This window comes from Portunus trituberculatus, chromosome 49, assembly GCF_017591435.1.
Source record: "Portunus trituberculatus isolate SZX2019 chromosome 49, ASM1759143v1, whole genome shotgun sequence".
Lineage (NCBI taxonomy): Eukaryota > Metazoa > Arthropoda > Malacostraca > Decapoda > Portunidae > Portunus > Portunus trituberculatus.
The window spans coordinates 1,868,154-1,889,779 of record NC_059303.1 but is presented as its reverse complement, the minus strand read 5'-3'; the positions used below and the strand labels follow the sequence as shown (position 1 = coordinate 1,889,779).

At 40.7% G+C, this 21,626-nt stretch overlaps 1 protein-coding gene across 1 annotated transcript in view; it reads right to left on the bottom strand.

The window, feature by feature from the left end:
• LOC123499074 (tubulin-specific chaperone D-like) overlaps positions 1-21,626 on the bottom strand; it is a 563,551-nt gene that overhangs the window by 105,212 nt on the left and 436,713 nt on the right. Inside the window, exon 16 of the mRNA XM_045246676.1 lies at positions 13,187-13,357. Coding sequence (XP_045102611.1) covers positions 13,187-13,357 — 171 coding nt within the window. The remainder of the gene's footprint in view (positions 1-13,186; positions 13,358-21,626) is intronic.

Here is a 21,626-nt window from a genome sequence, read left to right as displayed (position 1 = left end):
AAGAGGGCCCAGCGCGGGGGAGCAGGGGTGATGACGTCATCCACGCCACACCTCCCCGTCACTCACAGTACTGACTTTAACTTGACCACCCTTGGAGCCTCTTATCTCTTCCCTCTCCCCCATTTTTTTAACCTCATTACATATTACTTACATGCGTTACTAATTAGATGAATAAATGGAATATTAAGGGTCTATTGTAAGCACAAATATATTCATAATAATTATGGCAAATATTTAAAGCCTACTACCAGCAGTGAACCATGCAGCAACTGATAAAGGGCTCAGATGGGCCTGGCAAGCCCACTATCAGAGAATGGTGGAAGTCGTACAACATCAAGCACACCTTAGATAACATCAAGTCATCTTGGGATGATGTGAAGATGTCTACCATGAACTTGGCATGGAATAAATTATGGCCAGAATGACTTCCCAGGCTTTGCTGAAGACGACATCGGTGCGATCAAAAATGACATAGTAAATTTGTGCCATAGGGCTGGTTTTGATGAAGTTGATGATGTTCAAGATCTTTTTGGAAAGTCATGCTGAACCTCTCTCAAATGATGAACTTACAGAGCTAGACAAGGTATCACAGGAGGCAGAAAAAGAGGGAGACCTGTGCATGGCATGGACATCAAAACTCTTAGAGAATGTCTCAATGGTATCAAAAAAGTTCTGGAAACACAGAAGGCATGTGACCCAAATCCTCCTGCCAGGAGTAGCAAAGTGGCTCATGATGTAGAGAAAAGTGTCAGCATTTATCAAGAAATCTATGATGAAAAAACAAGAAAAACCAAACAGTCCTCCATCTACTCATTCTTCAAGCCAGTGAAACATGCCGTCCCTGTCACACCTGCCAATCCTGCTACAGCTGGCTCTTCCACATCTGCTTCCAACAGTGCATATGACGACATCTTATCCTTGTCTGCCCACTCAGTGGAAAATGAGTAAGGGCTGAAATCTCTATTGTCCCTTAGCTTCGGGAGGGACATCATTTGATAGAATACATGGCGATTGAAAGGTAAATTAAAAAAAATTTGTTTATTTCTTTTGTGCAGTACTTCACATTTTTTTTTTTTTTTTAATGATTATTGTCATGTTTTTTCCTTTCTGTAGGGGTGACTTTTGACGTGCTGGAACACATTCCTTATTATTACATGTTATAATGGGTTCGGTATACGATAAATTCGATTTGCGGTAAGGTTTTCAGGAACGCATACGTACCATTTAACGAGGACTTACTGTATACAGGTATCCCTTGGTTAACGATAGGGTTACGTTTCCCAAAAACAGATCGCTAACCGAAACGATCGCTAACTGAGGGATTTGAAATTATCAACTACATACATGTATTTCGCGATGCGTAAATAAACGACACTTTCTATGTTGTTAGTTGTTATTTACACCTTTAGAATTGGTAGTACTTACCTTGAGGAGTGGATGTGATATGCGTAGTGTGTTGTTTTGTGCCCCCCGAGGGGACACAGGGCCTTGGAGGATTAAATCTCATCATGCCCACACCCGACCCAAACTCGGTCAGCTGCTTCAAACCCTTCAAATTCTTGAGAGAATACGTTTTCCAGTGGGGGTGGGTCATCCAGGCTCTCCTCATCGTCACTCAAGGTTACGGTGGATGTGAAGGATAGATTGGATGTGGGTGGAGTTGTTTTGGAGGTGGATGGAGTTGTTTTGGAAGTGGGTGGAGTTTTTTTCGAGGTAGCAGGACGAACTTTGAAGTACGACGAGATGACTCCTATGGAAGTAGATGGGATTGCTTTTGAGGTGGATGGGGTAGCTTGGGAGGTGGATGGAGTTGCTTGATCGGTAGATGGGGTTGCTTGGGATGTGGATGGGGTTGCTTGGGCGGTGAGTGGTTTGAAGAAAGATGAGATGACTGTCTGTTTTGCCATCCTTTTCTTTGCCTCAAATAGTTCTTTATACACTTTCATGTCATTTTCTATAGCATTAGTCACGCCATTACTTCGGTTTGGGTTGGGGTCATTCTCCTGGAGAAGATGTATGGCCTGGTTAATATGATTAAAAATCTCCTCGAAAATCTTGACGGAGAGGGTTCTTTCAGGCTCCTTGTCCTCCTCCATTTCCTCCAAAGTATTTTGTTTCTCCAACTCCATGAGGTCGTCGTTGGAGAGAGGCTCAGAATGACTGTCCAGCAGTTCTTGTACGTCATTCTCGTCCACCTCATTGAAGCCTGCCTTATGGGAGATATGAACGATGTCTTTCCTTACTGCTGTAACATCGACAGGGACTTCCTGTTTACGTTCCACGCACTCAGGCCACAAATTACGCCAACATCCATTCATTGCCGACTTGGACACCTCCTTCCATGACTCGTCGATGTTGTCGATCCCTTTTAATGTTATAATCCTTCCAAAATTGTTTCATGGTCGGCTTGTCAGGGGTGTCAATGCAGGCCAACAGCTGTTTCATGGTGCGCCGCTGGTAATAGGCCTTGAAAGTAGCGATGACTCCTTGGTCCATCGGCTGGATGAGGGCAGTTGTGTTTGGGGCATAAACATGACCTCAATATTATCTGCCCAGTCATTCATGCTCTCTGGGTGGCTGGGGCGTTGTCACACAGCAAGAGAAATCTGTTAGCAATGTTGTTTTGGGCAGCATATTCTTTTAGGAATTTGGAGAGGTATCCTGTCACGTAACTTTGCATGATAACAGTCGTCATCCACCCTTTTGTTTGCCTTCCATACTACGGGCAAATATTCCTTAATATAGCCAGACAGAGCTCTTGGGTTTTGGGAATGGTAAATAAGGCATGGTTTAAGCTTAAGATCACCAGCGGCATTCCCCCCCACCAATAATGTTAACCTGTCTTTAGATGCCTTGAATCCTGGTGCCGACTTCTCCTCCTTTGCTATAAACGTTCTCGATGACATCTTCTTCCAATACAGGCCTGTCTCGTCAAAGTTTAGAACCTGCTTGGCTGAATAACCTCCTTCCTCGATGCGCTCTTTAAGCAAAGGCTTGAAGGCGTTTGCAGCGGTTGATCCGAACTCGCTGCCTCCCCACTAACCTTGAGGTTGTGTAGACTCCCACGATGTTTGAAACGTTCAAACCACCCCTTACTGGCCTTGAAGGACACTGTCTCGCCTATGTTGAATTCTGGTTTCAGGTCCTCCCACAGGCTCAGTGCCTTAGTAGTAACGAGTTGGGTAGAAAGAGGCATGCGGCGGTGTGTGTGGTCTTCAATCCATAGCCTCAGCAAACGTTCCAATTTTTCCATAATCGGTTCCCTGTTACGAGTTGTTGTGTGTTTGTGCAGGTTTGTGACTTGGTTGGCCTGCTGCTTCACTTGTACTTTTTCTGGAGAACTGTTGATACAGTTGATTGAGATAAACCAAGGGCACGAGCAATAGAGTTTACCCCTTCACCACCCTCATGACGAGTCACAATGTTCAACTTAATATCAAGGCCAATGCTCTTTCTCGATTTTTAGCCTTATCTCCCGGTGGAGAACAATCGTTGGGTCGCTTGGAAGCCATCACTAAGTTCACTTGATCACAAATAAGCACAAAAAGAAGTTTAGAGCGAGCGTGATAGAGTTGTTGTTGCACAATCAAAACAGCGGGAAAGACTGTGGTGTGTTTACTGCACGGGCCGCGGGTGGATGGAGGCGCTGCGATCGCGATTGCGATCGCGATTGCGATTGGTCAATCCGATCGTTAACCGAATTTTGGCGATCGTTAACCAAAAAATAGGGATTAATTTGGAGGGATCGTATGAGCGAAATATCGTTAAGTAGTCGATCGTTAACCGAGGGACACCTGTACTTATATGTATATATATATATATATATATATATATAGTGGTATTTAAGATAAAAGCTGCCTGAGATTTGAGTTTTTTTTTAGATATAAGCTACAATTTGGTCATTTCTTTTATTATGAGATACGAGCAAAATTTTGAGATACAGGTTATAGTCGGCATCTCGGTGCATCGGTCCAGCTTCAGGTGAGCTAGTACAATATGTCCTCGTTATACGGTACTTCTTTATCCGGTAAATTCACAGTTACGGTATTTGGAAATTACTACCCTCGATTCAATATACGGTAAAAAAAATTCACATACAGTATCCACTATTGTCATCCGAGAGGGCCCAGCAGGGGTGCAAGGGCGATGACGTCATCTACGCCACACCTTCCCGCCACTCACAGTACAGTGCTTACTCTAATTTTGTGAGTTCAAATTTTGCGATACGCCAATTTTGCAACCAAGGACCCAAAATTGCCATTTTTAAAATTTCCCTATCTAGCTCCTTTCTCTCGGTATTGGGAGTGGTGGCGGGAGAGAAAGCGTTCCCGCAAATTATATATTACTTTATTATATAGGCAACATTTTATTAATTTATTCATATTTATCATATTATACTATATCATTATCATATTTATATTATATTTTGCATAGTTTGGTGGTTTTTGGCTAGTTTTCATAAAAATCTGGCGGTAATTCAACGAACCTCATCTGGCAACACTGCCCCGCTCCTTCCCACCTTCCATTTGTTTACGTGCACCTCCACAGACTTCTCTCTGCAAATTTGGAGGAATCCTTGTGCTCGACTTTGTGCGACATGGTGCCACCAACCAAGAAAAACATTAGGCTAACTTTGGAACAGAAGATGAAGATAATTAAGATGAAAAGAAATGGAAAAAGAAACTGATATTTCCAGAAAGTTTGGTGTGGGAGAATCAACTGTGAGAATGGTTAAAAACAATGAGAAAATTGAAAAAGCTGTAAAAACCTATGGTGGACAAATTTTTGATTCTCGTAGCCATTGTACAAACACTGTGATCATTCATATGGAAAGATACCTGGCTCAATATATATGTGATATAAATATGGGCAAAATATTAGGAAAATATTAAAAAATTAGGCGACCATGGACCATATTCACCACCATATTCAATTTTTCCCATAGGAATAATACTTCCAATTTCGCGATTTCCAAATTTGCATCTCACAATGCCGCCCCATTTCTCGCAAAATTGGAGTAAGCACTGTACTGACTTTAACTTGACCAGCCTTGAAGCCTGTTATCTCTTTCTCTGCCTGCACCCCCTTTTTTTTTAACTGCATTACATATTACTTACATGCATTACTAATTAGATGAACAAATGGAATATTAACCCCATCGTTACTGACCCGCCAACCTTATGTGAACAAGACGTTTCGCTGCCGAACCGACTGCCCACGCACTCCGCATCGTCCGTGGAGTAGTCTTCAGCTTCTTCTCACAAACACCCTGTTCACACTATATTATTTATTTTTATGTTTTCTATCAGAGAAACCCCACAACATGTCATGAGTAAAAAAAATATGCAGCACATGTGTTGGTCCAGAGACACAGAGCACCAATCACATCTTTCCCCATGAATAACTGAAAACAATGTAGATCACTCATAGCACTAGCTTCATGATGTAGAATAATACTAGGATGTACATCAGGAAAATCAGTGTTACATGTAGGTAGAGGGTTAGGTCTGGTGTCAGAGAATGGGTCTGAAAAAAGTGTGAAATATGTTTGTCTACCAGCAGCTGTGGGGGGTGAGGTAGGAGGGCTGCATGACAGGCCACTGCTTGCGGACAACGTCTCAATGCTCTCGTCGCCGCTGCTAGCATCACTCTCTACATCACTGATAGCTTCAGGATCAAACAAAGTATCATCACCTTCCATTGAGTCATCAGACCCCTCAAATTCACTTATAGTCCCACCATCATATTCATCTTCACTGTCAGTTGTAGAGACATCCATAATTGCGAAGTAAATCCGCGCGTGCTACCACAAAAAAACTTCTGGCAGCACTGAAAAGAAGCTAGAGAATATCGCATTGCGGCACTCGACAAGCATGTGTTGCCATACGTAGGTCAGAAAATATGATGTATAAAAAAAAATATATGATGATTGGTCTTCACAAATTACGTCACAGCACTGACAATAACTCATTGGTCAAAGTTTATGACGTTTCAAACCGTCCCACGAATGGCTGCAGCCTTATGTTTGTAAACACAGACACTTGCCACCACATGGGTAGAAATAACCCACAAACCGAGGCCTTGAGAGCCCTCAATACACACAGCTTATAACCGTGGCATGTGCGTGTCACGGGGAGTGCGCTCGGTTCCTGGCACGTGAACTCAGCCGTGACACGCACGTGTCACAAAACACACATCCGGTACTGAAGGGGTTAAAGGGACTATTGTAAGAACAAATATATTCATAATAATTATGGCAAACATTTAAAGCCTACTACCAGCAGCGAACCATGCAGCAAATGATAAAGGGCACAGGTGGGCCTGGTAAGCCCATTATCAGAGAATGGTGGAAGTCGTATAACATCAAGCACGCCTTAGATAACATCAAGTCATCTTCGGACAAAGTGAAGACGACTACCATGAATTTGGTGTGGAATAAAGTATGGCCAGAATGCGCGTATGACTTCCCAGGCTTCGCTAAAGCCTACTACCAGCAGCGAACCATGCAGCAACTGATAAAGGGCACAGGTGGGCCTGGTAAGCCCATTATCAGAGAATGGTGGAAGTCGTATAACATCAAGCACGCCTTAGATAACATCAAGTCATCTTCGGACAAAGTGAAGACGTCTACCATGAATTTGGTGTGGAATAAAGTATGGCCAGAATGCGCGTATGACTTCCCAGGCTTCGCTGAAGATGACATCGGTGCGATCAGAAATGACATAGTAAATATATGCCATAGGGCTGGCTTCGATGAAGCCATGCTGAACCTCTCTCAAATGATGAACTTAGAGAGCTAGACAAGGCATCCCAGGAGGCAGAAAAAGAGGGAGACGAGGAAGAAGAACCTGTACATGGCCTGGACATCAAAACTCTTAGAGAATGTCTCGGTGGTATTGAAAAAGCTCTGGAAACCCTGAAGGAACGTCACCCAAATCCTGCCAGGAGTAGCAAAGTGGCTCATGATGTAGAGAAAAGTGTCAAGATTTATCAAGAAATCTATGATGAAAAAACAAGAAAAACCAAACAGTCCTCCGTCTACTCGTTCTTCAAGCCAGTCAGACATGCCGTCCCTGTCACACCTGCCGACCCTGCTACAGCTGGCCCTTCCACATCTGCTGCCGACAGTTTTACAGCTGGCCCTTCCTCCATATCCTCTTTCTTCAAAACAGTGAAACGTGCTGACCCTGCTACAGCTGGCCCTTCCACATCTGCTTCCAACAGTGCAGACGATGACGTCTTAAGCGCGGTTCACACGAGGAATGTTTACCCATGTTCCGGGAACAAGCTTCGGCTAAACTGTGTTCCCACTCAGGAAGTTCCCGGTTTTCAGGGTTCCGCTCTGATGGTGAACTTGCTAACACTATGCGGGAATTCATGACTGGATCACCATTTGCTGCTTGCTCTCCTCGTGTGTTTACAACTGTTTTAAATCATGGAGAACGAATTATTGTGGCCCAGGAGTGTTATTAGATATTTGTGCGAACTGGTAGAAGGGCACAGATTCCTCTGGGACCCACAAAATGTGGACTATCCCAAACAAAAGCTCAGATTGAAAGTGTATGGTGAAATAGCCCAGAAATAAAGGCTCAATACCCAGCGATGACCACTTTGACTGCAGGTAAGGCTCCTTCACAGTACTTCTGTAATGTATATCACAGAAAGAGACGTGTAGGTACCCGTACAGCCAAATATATAGATATAGGTATAATGATTAGCAAGCTTGAGTAGACGTATTAAGTACATTGCACAATTAGGTATTGCATATAAAACTACTGTATGGACAGGCATTTTCTATCACAAATTTAAAAGTGCAAATGTTTTATATTTTCAAATGAAACTATATTTATTTGGGAGATTTTGATGTGCTGTGAATGAAAACCTTAGATGTTTTGATCAAGATATCTCAACCAAACTTAACCTAACCTACGCTAACCTAACCTCCTCAGAACTGATACTAATTTTGGCAAATATTTACAGTGGAGGCAAAGCCATATACAGCACGGTTGATATTTCCCTCAAATTTATTCTTCTAGACAAGCTTAGGCATAGTGGAACAACTGTGTTGGTCTGGGGACATGCTACTCAAGAGAAAGTTTTTAAACAAGAAGTGCTGAGATGAATTTTGAGTAATTTAGAGTGGTAAAATGGCCTTTTTGTCATTGATTGTGGTTAATGTGGTGTGCGTGGCTCGGCATGGTGGTGCTTGCAAACACTTGAGGTAACCACCACGGTGCTTGATCTTGATCTTGTTGCGGTATCGGTCTGCCGTCTCAGGAATAAACTTCAGTACCATGTGAACATCCGGTGGAACAAATTCCCGGAACATTGGAAAACTTGTTCCCGGAACATGGGTAAACATTCCTCGTGTGAACCGCGCTTTATCCTCATCTGCCCACTCAGCAGAAGATGAGTAAGGGCTGAAATCCCTACTGTCCCTTAGCCTCGGGGGGGACATCATCTGATAGAATACATGGCGAGTGAAAGGTAAATAAAAACATTTTGTTTATTTCTTTTGTGCAGTACTTTACATTTTTTTTTTTTTTATGTGACTATTTTCATGTAATTTCATTTCTGTAGGAGTGACTTTTGATGTAATGGAACGCATTCTCTATTATTACATGTTATAATGGGTTTGGTGTACGATAATTTTGATTTGCCGTAAGGTTTTATGGAACGCATAGGTATGGCATAACGAGGACTTACTGTATCTATGTGTTCCCTGTGAATCTCATGCACTGTGATTGTTCTTTCAATATTTTCATACTATTTAATGGCTTTTTTTTGTCTAAAGAAAGTTTAGTTTTAATTTATGTTTAATGTTTGTGTGAATGGTGCCTGCATCCCTTCTTCCCTCCCTCCTCCTCCTCCACCCTTTAACACCATTAGCCAAAAATGTGTCTCCAAGGTAAGAACACTAAATAAACTTGTGTTTTTATATTATATATTTTCATTAATTGAACGAGATATGCATGTGTATGTAACTTGGAGTCTTGGAAACCCCTTCTGTGGAGGGGACCAAGAATGTCCACAGGTTGGACAGATCTCTCAGTATAGAACATAAATATCTTGACACTTTTCTAAACTTTTTCTTCATTAACTTCTGCAAGATTCGCAGTCTTAAGGTGCGTACACACTTGTTGCATTTCCACGTATTGTTTCATTGTTGTGTATCACCCAGTGATACGCTATGGTGCATCAGGGTATTGTGCCCACTCATTGCGGATCTGTATGCTGTATCATCGTTGCTTGGTGTAACAATATCTTCAGTTTATATACAAATATAGAAGACACAATCATGAGCAGTTACAAATGAACTTCTGTACTCGTGACCATCCACGACAATACTGAACGTGCAACGGGACAATGCCACGCTCCCCATCCACACTAGAGTTGGTGAGTTGTGTATCATTCCTTTGATGTTATAGCAAAAGACTGACAAATGGTGGATCAAGCCCATTGCATATCTTTGTATCATATTTTGACACACAACAGTACAATGATATCCCGTCCACACTGCTACAGAACGATGATACGATAAATGGATATGCAATAAGTGTGGACGCGCCTTTAGATCTAATTTTCAATCTGTAGAATACCACCTCCTCTACTAAACCTGATCTTCTTTTCCTCACTGAAACATATCTGTCTAAGGCAACTGAGAGTAGCGCCTTTTCTGTTCCTACTTTCTCTATCCTCATTTTCGTTCCAAAGCTGGATAGTGTGTCTATGTGTGCAATGACTTGACTTGCTCTCATGCCCACACTCATGAATGTTCCAAGTTTTCCCCCATCTGGGTTTGAGTCAAAAGTCACGGTCTAACTAAATTTTTCTGTGCTGTCTATCAGAGAGAGAGAGATCTCTCTTAACTCCCCTGACTATAAGAAATTCTTTGACTAAAAATGCATGTGAGTCTTCAAATGTCAGATGAAATCCTTCACTTCATATTTAGAGCTTAAATTCAGTCATTTATCTTTTTTTTTTTTTATCTCAATGTCTTTCAAAACTGGCTTTGTCTTATGAGCCCATGCATCTTATGGGCCATCAAATATGAAATTTATAGTATTTTTAAAGTTTGAGTAACAAAATCTCTAAAATAGGCAGAATTTTCCACTGGCCAGAAATGTAACCCCCAATATCTATTACTACTGTTTTCTGTGGGAAAATCATGTTTGAATATCATAATGTCTCCAGGAGCACAACCCTCACAAGAACTGACTGTACTTTTCTTCTTAAGGCGCACACACACTTGCTGCATTTCCATGTATAATTTTATCGTTGCATATCACCCAGTGATATGATCCAGTGTAACAGGGTATTGTACCTACTTGTTGCGTATCTGCATGTTGTATCATCATTCCCTGGTGCAACAGTGTCATCAAGTTTCTTTCTGACCATAGCCATGAGTGCAAATGTGCAGTTGGCTGCAGCTGCGTATGTTTTTATTCATGAACATCAGGTCAGTAAAAGGAAAAAAAAGTCAAAGTGTTGGTGGGTGTCTAAACTCTATGCAAGTAGAGAGATGTGCAATGGAACAACTATGTTGCCTGACTTCAAATTCCAGCATATGAGTGTACTGTACAAAGAGTTTAAAGTTGCACCCAACTGATTCTGAGTTTCTGTTGTCTGCAATTGGGTTGAAAACTGCAAAAAAAAATCTCGTGACCATCCACAACAATACTTAATGGGCAACATGACGATGCCATGCTCCACGTCCACACGAGGACTGACCGACAAATGGTGGATCGAGTCTGTTGCGTATGTTTGTATCATATTTTGACAAGCAACGGTCCAACATTATCCTGTCTACACTGCTATACAATGATGATACGATATGAAAAATGCAACGTGTGTACACGCCTTTAGGTACATGTATTACTATTTCTACTTTATTTTATTTTATTTATCTACTTTTGAGTTTGTTTATTTTATTTTATTTTATCTATTTATTTATTTATTTGTATTATCAATTTTGCCTGAAAAGCTATTCTTAAATTATTATTTCTATTTCTACTTCATTTTATTTTATTTATCTACTTTTGAGTTTCAGTTTATTTTATTTTATTTTATCTATTTATTTATTTATTTGTATTATCAATTTTGCCTGAAAAGCTATTCTTAAAAAAACGCTAACCACAAATCAACCTGTAATATTCTACAGGCAGGTTCAAAAGAGTTTCTGACACATCTCTTCTAGTTGGAAAGTGTCACACATAGCGACTGCGAACTATCGACTAGTTGGTGCCTAGGCAGGAAGTGATTGTAAACAAACTGCTAACTGCCAAGATGTCTTCCTCCAGTGACGATGCTAAAGCTGTGGTTGCTCTTCTTTTGGTGTACCAGAAGTCAACAGAAAAGAAAATGCCTGTGGATATGTCCCTGGCTAAGCAAAAGGAAAAAAAAGGAGTGTCTACCACACTAAATTTGCCTACATTTTTCTTAAGAAAATTGTTAATCTTAAGAAGACTGCACAATGGTGATCAAATGAAATTCTAACAAGTCTTTAATCCTCACCTCTAACAACAACCTGCATTGAGGAAAACAATTCTTATAAAGTGGCAGCTATTTCATTGAACGACAATTTGTGCAAGCTTTTTTTTTATACTGTATAATTAATTTCTGGGGTCCCAGAAGGCGGGTTCACACGTGTCAATTTGTACCTGATATTTCACATTGGTAGAGTTTCTGACTTAGAATAGATGCCTAATAACTGTAGAAACCAGTCGCAACACAAGACCAACATGTTGGTCTTGTTAGTCGATTTGCGACTTTATTTACATTGTGATGTCACAAAGTATGCTTTGAATACATAGTCTCAAGGTATAGAGAAGATGTTAGAATTAGTGAAGGAAAAACAGATTTTTTTTTTTTTTTTATACAGGAGGAAAGCCAGTGAAGGCCAACAAAGTATTAAAAAAAAAAAAAAAAAAAAAGGCCCACTTGAAATGCTGGTTCCCTTAAAAAGTAGTAAGAAATTAGCCAAAATCAAGGAAAAAATGTCTTGAAACCTTCCTCTATGACTTGACTTCTTTTAAGAGGGAGGTTTCAAGACATTTGTTACTTGATTTTAACTAATTTCTTACTACTTTATAAGGAAACCAGCACTACAAGTGGGCCTTTTATTCAATATTTTGTTGGCCTTGGCTAGCTTCCCTCCTGCATAAAGAAAAAGTTTTTTTTTTTTTCTCACCAATTCTAATATCTTCTTCTCTATACCTGGAGACCACATTTTTAAAGCTTACTCCGCGATATCACGATGTAAATAAAGTTGCAAATTGACTAACAAGACCAACATTGGTCTTGTTTTGTGACTGGTTTCTCCAGTTGCTAGGCACCAATTTTGAGTTGGAAATTATACCGATGTAAAATTTGTCACAAATTGGCACGTGTGAACCTGCCTTAATATATAACATTATGTAATGGCTATAAAGAAAGATTCAAAGGTTTTTTTTTTCTCTCTCTCTCTCTCTCTCTTAGAAAATAACTAAATAATAAATTAATAAACAAATAAAAAGCTGCAGACTATGTATATGGCTAAGAGGACTTTTTTTAAATCAAAATAACGAAACACTGATCAATTATAATAAAACAGACACCTGTTCTAAAGAACTTCTCTAAAACAGAATGATCCAGAAAGATTCTAACAGGGCAGCAACTACTCTCAAAGAGAACAACTTGGAAACATATTATAACAATGGTAGAGACAGCAAGCTAACTTGTAACAGGGATTCATGTATTAACAATATAAAAAAAAAAATGTTTCAAAAGCAAAGTTGGTAAATTTTCACACCAGCAGGCACCTCACAGCACAACTGCCCACATCAAGGCCTGCAAAATCATTGTACCCAAGATAATGCTACTGGACACAGCATGATCCAGAGGTTCCCAACATAGGAATTTGTAAGTTTGTAGGGAAATCTAATTCAGACAGCTTTGAGTATTATTCCATACAGACTGCTTCACAGTTCAGCTGTACTTGGTTTTAGCTGCCACTCATTCTCAGCATCCATGAAGTCAATCAACACTACATGAGTGAATTCCTGTCACTACTGTGAAACTAGAAAAAATAATAATGGGAATGGGTCACTTTCTCAACATTATCCTTGGGTTGATTATAAAGGAGATAAACAATAAAAAATGGCACAAGTGAATATTTATTTCAGAGAATGGAAGTTAATGCACATACCTTTCCCATCCTTTTGGATGCCAACAGTCTCCACAAGCCTGATGATAGATGTGATAGCTTGCTGACGAGCCTGTGCCCAAGTACTGGTCTCTGGGGTGATTTGTGTAGTTCTGATCAAGGCGAGAAGCACCACATCAAATTTGTTTTTTACCAGTGGCTGGGTGAGGTAGCCTGCAGGAGGGATTACGCTTAACAAAACATATGTATATTTCCTATATGATTTTCTCCATATTTCTTTAATTATATAACAATGCATAACATGATTAAACATCAGTACATCATCTGCTACAAATCTCCTATAATGTTATAAGGAAATGGATTGGTGAAGACCAGTCCATTTCTTTTTAATATGATTTCTAACGTAATGGAAAGAGTTTTGTGCAATAACATATAGTTGGTACAGTCACTAGTACTAAATTTCTTGCCACTCTTGAGCAATATAATTCCTCACTAGTGACACTAATAATCTCTCCACAAAATGAAAGCTTTAATTTTCCTGTGAATGGTTCAATATTCTCAAAATCTAAGCCTTGCATCTACTTGATTTAACCCACCTGGTCCGTGCCCAGTCTCTTCTCGTGATTACTGTTGATCCTTGCTAACTCAGACTAATAAGGGGAAAGCTTAGTCCGACAAATGTGAATGTACGACTTATACAAATTCCCCATCCCCCCAAACACACACTAGGAAAAAAAAAAAAAAAAAAAAAAAAAAAAAATTGTGTAAGATTTATTTATTTAATTTTGGGTGATTTAAAATTTTGGGATCACATTTGTCTCTCCAAAACCTTCAGACCCTAAATTACCAGATGGTGTAGTTTGATTTTTGATAATTAAATACCCTTTCTACCAGGAAGCTATTCTTAAATATCTCGTGCAGTTGCATCATAGCCTGACTCGTACCCAACACAGTATATGGCCAGGTGTCGGAAATAACATCCTTATAGGCATAAAATGACGAGGATTAGAATCAGAAACTTCAAGAAGAGAGGCCAACAAGAAACAAATAAACAAACGTATCATTGTGGGACCTTGATTCCTCGCCTCCCCTCTCCCCCTCAGTCACGTGTGTTATCTCCCCATTCAAGACCCTGACCTCATCCTACGCCACACTGACACCCATCTCTACCATCTCTTTATATCATAAGACAGCTATTATCTTTTCAAACACTGTTTTTTCACACTACCTTCATCATCACAGCTATACATCCCATAACTCTCACAATAACTCTATATACAAAAGATTTTGTTGAGACAGAGGTTAAAAGCTAGACTAGACGAGAATTAAATACTTCACTGCATTATTATCTCACTTCAACACTCTAATAACAACTCAGAGAGTGTCCAGTTCAGTAGCAAAACAACAGATTGCAGTGACGTTGCTGATGGCGCCTTCCCAACCCTCATGTACGAGTGAATAATATTATCTAAATAAGCAGGGATCTCATGCATTATCATTTTATCATGCTTCAAGAAGTCACTATTGTATACACAATCATGAGTGAAAATTTCATGTCAATCAGAAGAATACAAATAGCCAAACAAAGAAGAAAATATGAAAAATCTTTAGGAGCAAATATCTTGAAGTGTTTTTATTTACACTTCAAAAATTCTGATTGCCTTTTGTTTGGTATCATTTTGAAATACAACTAAAATCCAATTTTTTGTTGGAATTAGATTTTTGATAATGTGAATAGAAAGTAAAATACAGGAAAATAAGAGAAAAAAAAAATGGGGGACAGGTAGTTCAACTCGGACCCTGGGGCAGTCAGAGTCCGACTAATCATGAAATCCAAGTTATTGGGGTCCGAGTTATCGAGGTTCAACAGTATAGCATATATATCCAGGGAACCCCCTTTAAAGAAGGTTCAGGCAACGAAATTTCGCTACAACAAAGGTATCATTTTACTACCATCTGCTCGTTTAACGAACACCAAACTCGCTTTAACAAAGTTTATCAAGGTTTTTTTCAAAATTTGAAAGCCCCACCGTATCATGCAAGCTGACAGGCTTTTGAATACACCAGGAGCTGCTGGTACTAAGGCCTGCCTCAAAAGAAATCCTGAGACACCTGTGGAATAAAGATCAAGATCAAGCCTCTCGTGGACAACACAGGCGCTGCCAATACAAAGGCCTAACTCAGAAGAAATTCTGCGTCACCTGTAGCATCAAGATCAAGATCAAGATCATGCACACCACTCACTCCCCAGTCAAAACATAACAGCGTCACCAGCAGCTCATCTTCCCTAGTTCAACTGACCACCAAAATGCCCTGCAATGTGGCCTAATGTTCCTAAGAAGACCAGGAAGTGTCTTACTCTCGAAGTGAAGCTGGGTATTATTCACAGACACGACAGAGGCCAGAAAACTAATAACATTGCTTGCCACCATCTTGACTCCATCTACTGTCTACTATTTTCAAGTCAGCAGACTATTAAGAAGGCTGGTGAAACCTCATCTTCCTTGAAATCTAAAAGAACCACCTGAACTCATGACTCTACAATGGATAAAATGGAAAGCCTTTTGGAAATGTGGTACATAAGTTTTGTATGCGGTACCATGATGCGTACTTTATTTACATTCCACAGGTTGCCGGTTAGTGTATTTCCCGTTTCACTCTCCCTCCCTTCATAAAGTTATGATTATCAACATTATAAAGTTACGTACATACATACATTAGTGTACATTATAATGACTTAAATTAAACTACCTAAATGTTTAACTTCATAATTTTTACATTCATTAAATCTTTTACTGTAGTATGATGCACTCTCGCTTTGCTTACTCTCAATGGAAGTTCAAATCAGGAGTTAAACTTGTTATAATCAGTTCGCTTAACGAAGTTTCGCTTAACGGTGTTTTTTTAGGAACGTAACCCCTTCATTAAGCGGGGGTTGCCTGTATATACAGTAATCGCCCGCGTATCCAGATCTCCACTATCCGGAATTTGTTACTATCCGGAGCTGCCCCCAAGCATATTCAAACCTACCGCGCGAGCAATTCCTCAATCCCGCTAGGCAGCAGCACTTAAGGCGGCGTCACACTAGCACTTTTTCCATCATCTTCAACGATTTCCGTTGTTTTTTTTACTGTTCTGTCAAATCTTTCCATCATCTTGAGCCAGAAGGAACACACCATTTTCTTCTAGAGTCAATTTTTAGTTAAATTAAGATTTATGGTTTCTAACCAAAACTTTTATAACAAAATTCATTTTCTTGCTTATTGGAATGATGCTATAATCTCAACTTAATATCATCTTCATAAGTAGATGTACGGTAAAACCTCGCTTGACAAACGTCTCTAGGGACGAACAATTCGGGAGACGAGCAAAAAATTTGTCAATATATCGACCCAGGGGACGAACAATATTTCGGGGGATGAACGCGGTTAAATGGCTCACCAGCAGGCGAACCATTTGTCTGATAGACAACAACAAAACAAAACATAAGCACAAAAGAAAATAGAAACAGGAGCATACAAAAAATATTACATAACATAATCTCCGTGCCACCATGATTTTCTCCTGTTTTTCTTGGGCATGGTGATGTTACCAGCGCGCTCTACTGTAGCTTCTTCGGCGTTATCCTCGCTGCTCTGGTGGCTCTCAGCGTTGCTGTCATCATCATCCTGGCCATGTCCAGGTACTGCAGATTGTGGCACATCCATCGCAGCTGTTTCCTCGCTCGCCTGGCAAGGAACACCGCCCTACTGCCCGCTTCTCTCACACTAAGCATCACCTCCGAGGATCAAAGGAACTTTCTGGCCACCTACCTTTAACTTCCCTTCTTGGAAGTCCAAACTTGCTCCCACACGCGTTAGGAAGTCAGTCCCCAGCAGACAAGGGTCTTCCAAGGCAGAGACGAAGACTGGCAATCTTTCCATGTTTCCCATGCCGATGTTCACTATAACGGGGCCCCACATAGTGGCACTGACTTGTGACACTACACAGCTGTTATGTAGCTCTGGCACGCTGTGCACATCCAAAGTTCTCTCTCATGACTGTCTTCTCGGATCTAGTCTGTCTTCCTCCCCATCCTCCTCTCCTCCATTCCATCATGCCATCAACGTGTAGTCTCTCAAGTAAATAACCTTTTCTTTTTTATTCATTTTATTATAATTTTGATAGCACTTAGGTAAGTAAAACAATTTAGGCTTTCTATAATTATTTTGTTCATGTCATGCATACATTAAAGGTCAATTTTGAATGGGTTTTATGGACAAAGGTATGAATTTTTTTTTGGTCTGGAACAGATTAATGGTATTTCAATACATTCTTATGGGAAAAATTGATTCAGGGGACGAACAAATTGGGTGACGAACAGGATTTAGGAACGAATTATGGTCGTGAGCTGTGGTTTTACAGTAAATATATTTGTGAATATATATATATATATATATATATATATATATATATATATATATATATATATATATATATATATATACAGGCATTCCCCGTTTAATGAAGATTCACACAACGAAATTTCACTACAACGAAGGTTTCATTTTACTACCATCTGCTCGTTTAACGAACACTAAACTCGCTTTAACAAAGTTTTATCCAGGAAATTTTTTCCAAGTTTGAAAGCCCCGCCGTATCACGCAAGCCGACAAGCTTTAGAATACACCAGGAGCCGCAAATACTAAGGCCTGCCTCAGGAGAAATCCTGGGACACCTGTAGAATCAAGATCAAGATCAAGATCAAGCCTCTCGTGGACAGCACACACACCACTCACTCCCATAACAGCGTCAGCGGCAGCTCATCTTCACTCGCTCAACTTACCACCAAAATGCTCTGCAATGTGGTCTACATTCCTAAGAAGACCAGGAAGTCTCTTACTCTCAAAGTGAAGCAGGATATTATTCATAGACACGAGAGAGGCGAGAAAACTATAGCATTGCTGGCCCCCATCTTGACTCCATATACTGTCTCTACTATTTTCAAGTCAGCAGACTCTATTAAGAAGGCTGGTGAAACTGTATCTTCCTTGCAAGCTAAAAGAACCACCTGAACTCGTGACTCTACAATGGATAAAATGGAAAGCCTTGTGGAAATGTAGAACATAAGTTTTGTATGCGGTACCATGATGCACCCTTTGTATACATTCCACAGGTTGCTGGTTAGTGTCTTTCCCGTTTCACTCTCCCTCCCTTCATAAATTTAAGATCATCAACATTATAAAATTACGTACATACATACATTAGTGTACATTACAATGACTTAAATTAAATTTAACTGCCTAAATGTTAAACTTCATAATTTTTACTTTCATTAAACCTTTCACTGTACTATGATGCACTCTAGCTTTGTTTACTCTCAATGGAAGTTCAAGTCAGGAGTTAAACTTGTTATTATCGGTTCACTAAACAAAGTTTCGCTTAACGAAGTGTTTTTTAAGGAACGTAACCCCTTCATTTAGCGGAGATTGCCTGTATATATATATATATATATATATATATATATATATATATATATATATATATATATATATATATATATATATTGTGAGGGGCACCGCATTATTTCCCCTTTATTTAATTATATTATATGCGTATGTGTGGCGCCACCCAGCACGGGCCCCTCGGCCTGTTCTGTTGAGCAGACAACCCGCCTCCCTCTCCCTGTTTCTCGTTGTCTGGCGAGCGAGTCAGTACCAAGGTAGTCTTCAGCGGAGGTGGACACGGACGCTCGTGGTTCTGGCACATGGTAGAGAGCGACGTGTTGCTGGACTTCTCTAGGTGCTCACTAGTTATCGGTCTGGGAGTTTGTGCCCTCCTTTGAGTAGCTGGCTTGCTACTGGGAAGACCGTGACTGTTAGAGCAACGGGCTTGTTGCTCTAGGAGAAGTGTAGTTAGTTTGGCTGCACTTCTCGTGCGTTCGTCCACTCGGGTGTGGCGACACGGAAGGACGCGTTATTGTCTCGTTCTGTTTGTTGTTGTGGTGGCCGTGGTCACAAGTGTGTTTGGTGGGCAGCTGTGTGCCCCCCATCATCTGTTGTGTAGTATCAGTAGTATACTGTTTATAGTACCAAGTTAGCCTTCAGCGAAGATAGACACGCACTCGTCGGTCTGGCAAAGGGTAGAGAGATGCGTGTTGGCTGGGCTTTTTGAGGTACTTAAGTAGTCATTGGTATGAGAGTTGTGCCCTCCTGTTTGAGTAGCTGGCTTGCTACTGGGTAGACCGTGGCTGTAGAACAGCGGCTTGTTTTTCTAGGAGAAGCGTAGTTGGTTTGGCTACACTTCTCGGGAATTGCGTTTGTCCCGTCTTGTGGCGGCGGCACGGAGGAGAGACACGTTTCTGTCTCGTCTTGATTGTTGTAGGTGGCTGTAGTCACCAGTGTGTTTTGGTGGGCGGCTGTGTGCCCCCATCATCTTTTGTATAGCCCCAGTAGTATACTGTGTTGTAGTGGTTGTAGCTACGCACGCTAGTGAAAGCTGAGAAGCTTCGTGCTGTCAGCCAGTGGTGCGTAGTTCTCGTCCGCCAGACTTGTCTGTGACGAGTATCTGGACTCTGTGTGGCTGTTGTCACCCGTAGGTGGTGTCTGGGCTTGTGTGTACACCACCGGATGTGCTGTACACATCATATGTTGTAGTAGTTGTAGCCTAGGGGAGTCAGTCTGACAGGTGTTAGGAAGCACTTCTCGTAGTAATAGATAGTACAGTAATATATACACTGCGCGTGTTGTCCCAGTCTGTGGGCAAGGCGTGTTGGAGAGGAATTAATACTTCATAGAGAAGTGGATGGAATTGTCCTTGTGGGTGGTTTCTCTAGGGGGTATTAAGGCCTCACCCTGTTACACATAACATCTACCATTTATAAATTCTACTTGGTTGGGTACAGGAGGAGAAGGAGTTGCTAAGGAGATTCCCTTACAGTGGGGGAGGTTATACACTGTTGGCGACCTTTAAAGAACCTGAGGGTTACGGCTGCTGTGATTTATAGTAGTGGGGACTCGGTGGAGTCTTATATTCCCCCACTAACTGTACCGTAACAAACTGGCAATTTTGCCAGACCAACACACTCCTCAGTGAGCAGCAGCAGATAGTCACAGCTAGAGTGGCGTACGTAACAGAAAGTTGGCGATCTCGCCAGGATAACACTCTCCCTAGCGAGCTGTGGCAGTTAACCGTAGCCGTGACCGTAATATATATATATATATATATATATATATATATATATATATATATATATATATATTATATATATATGTATATACAATTATCGCCCGCATATCCGCATTGCCATTATCCGAAATTCGCTACTATCCGGCGCTGCCCCCAAGTGTATTCAAACCTACCACGTGAGCGATCCCTCCATCTTGCAAGGCAGCAGCATTTACTCCCATGCCCTCACGGAGCTGGATCCAAGAAGCTTTAATAAAGTCAGAACAACCTCCTGCCGCGATATGGCATCCATGAACACTTGGAGGGACGGTAACAAGGTTGCTATCAGGTTGCTGGGAACACCATCTCTCGAGATGGTGTTACTGTCTTATATATACATTTATATTCACAAAACAACATTTTTATTACCCTTTTGCAAACCTTGCACCCAAGAAAGGATTGTTTTGAAATACATAAAGTTAAATGTTACATGGAATACCAAAAATAAAGCAGAGATGAGATTGGTCACAGACGTGGTGGGGACTCGTGGTGACTCGGCCACTTCTTCTTGTGACCCTTTTAGTTAACGAGACGCTTTCACCCCGATATTTATGTTTCCACTCGTTTATTGCCTGCTATAATGGATATCAAGTCTCTGTGCTTATATATGATCATGCCATGAGGATCACCTTGACTCCGTGGCACCGAGTGATAGTGAATTACTATTGAAAGTGGTTCAGTTGTTTGTTTACATTTGTGTGACTGCAACGTTCCAAGGAAGAACTTTCAAGGAACAACTGGCCAAGATCAGCTGCTCTGTTGTTTATAAGTGGACAAAGCTATTTGACGAATTTCTCATAGAGAGCAATAAAGGCCAAAAATAGCAACGAAAAAATAGCAAGGACTTACTTGGGGTGAAGGGGCCACCGTGTTTGTTTACAGTTGACAAACATGACAAAGATGGTAGTGAGCTTGTGTGTGACGACTACTGGCAACGAAAAGTTGGCAGAAAGTTGACGGAAAAGTGGTAGTGTGACGCCGCCTTTACTTTTGGGTGTACATCCCAACCACCCCCATGTTCTGCTTATATACCATTTTTTGTTACAGATTTTACATTCAATGTGCTTTCAGTCATTGTTTTCTTACCCATTTGGGTTATGTACATATTTTTTCTCAATTTATAAGGGATTGGGAGAGGAAATTCCGCGTATCTGGATATTTCACGTATCCACCAAAGCCTTGGCTGCTAAAATCCGGATACGCGGGTGATTACTGTACATATATATATATATATATATATATATATATATATATATATATATATATATATACAGTA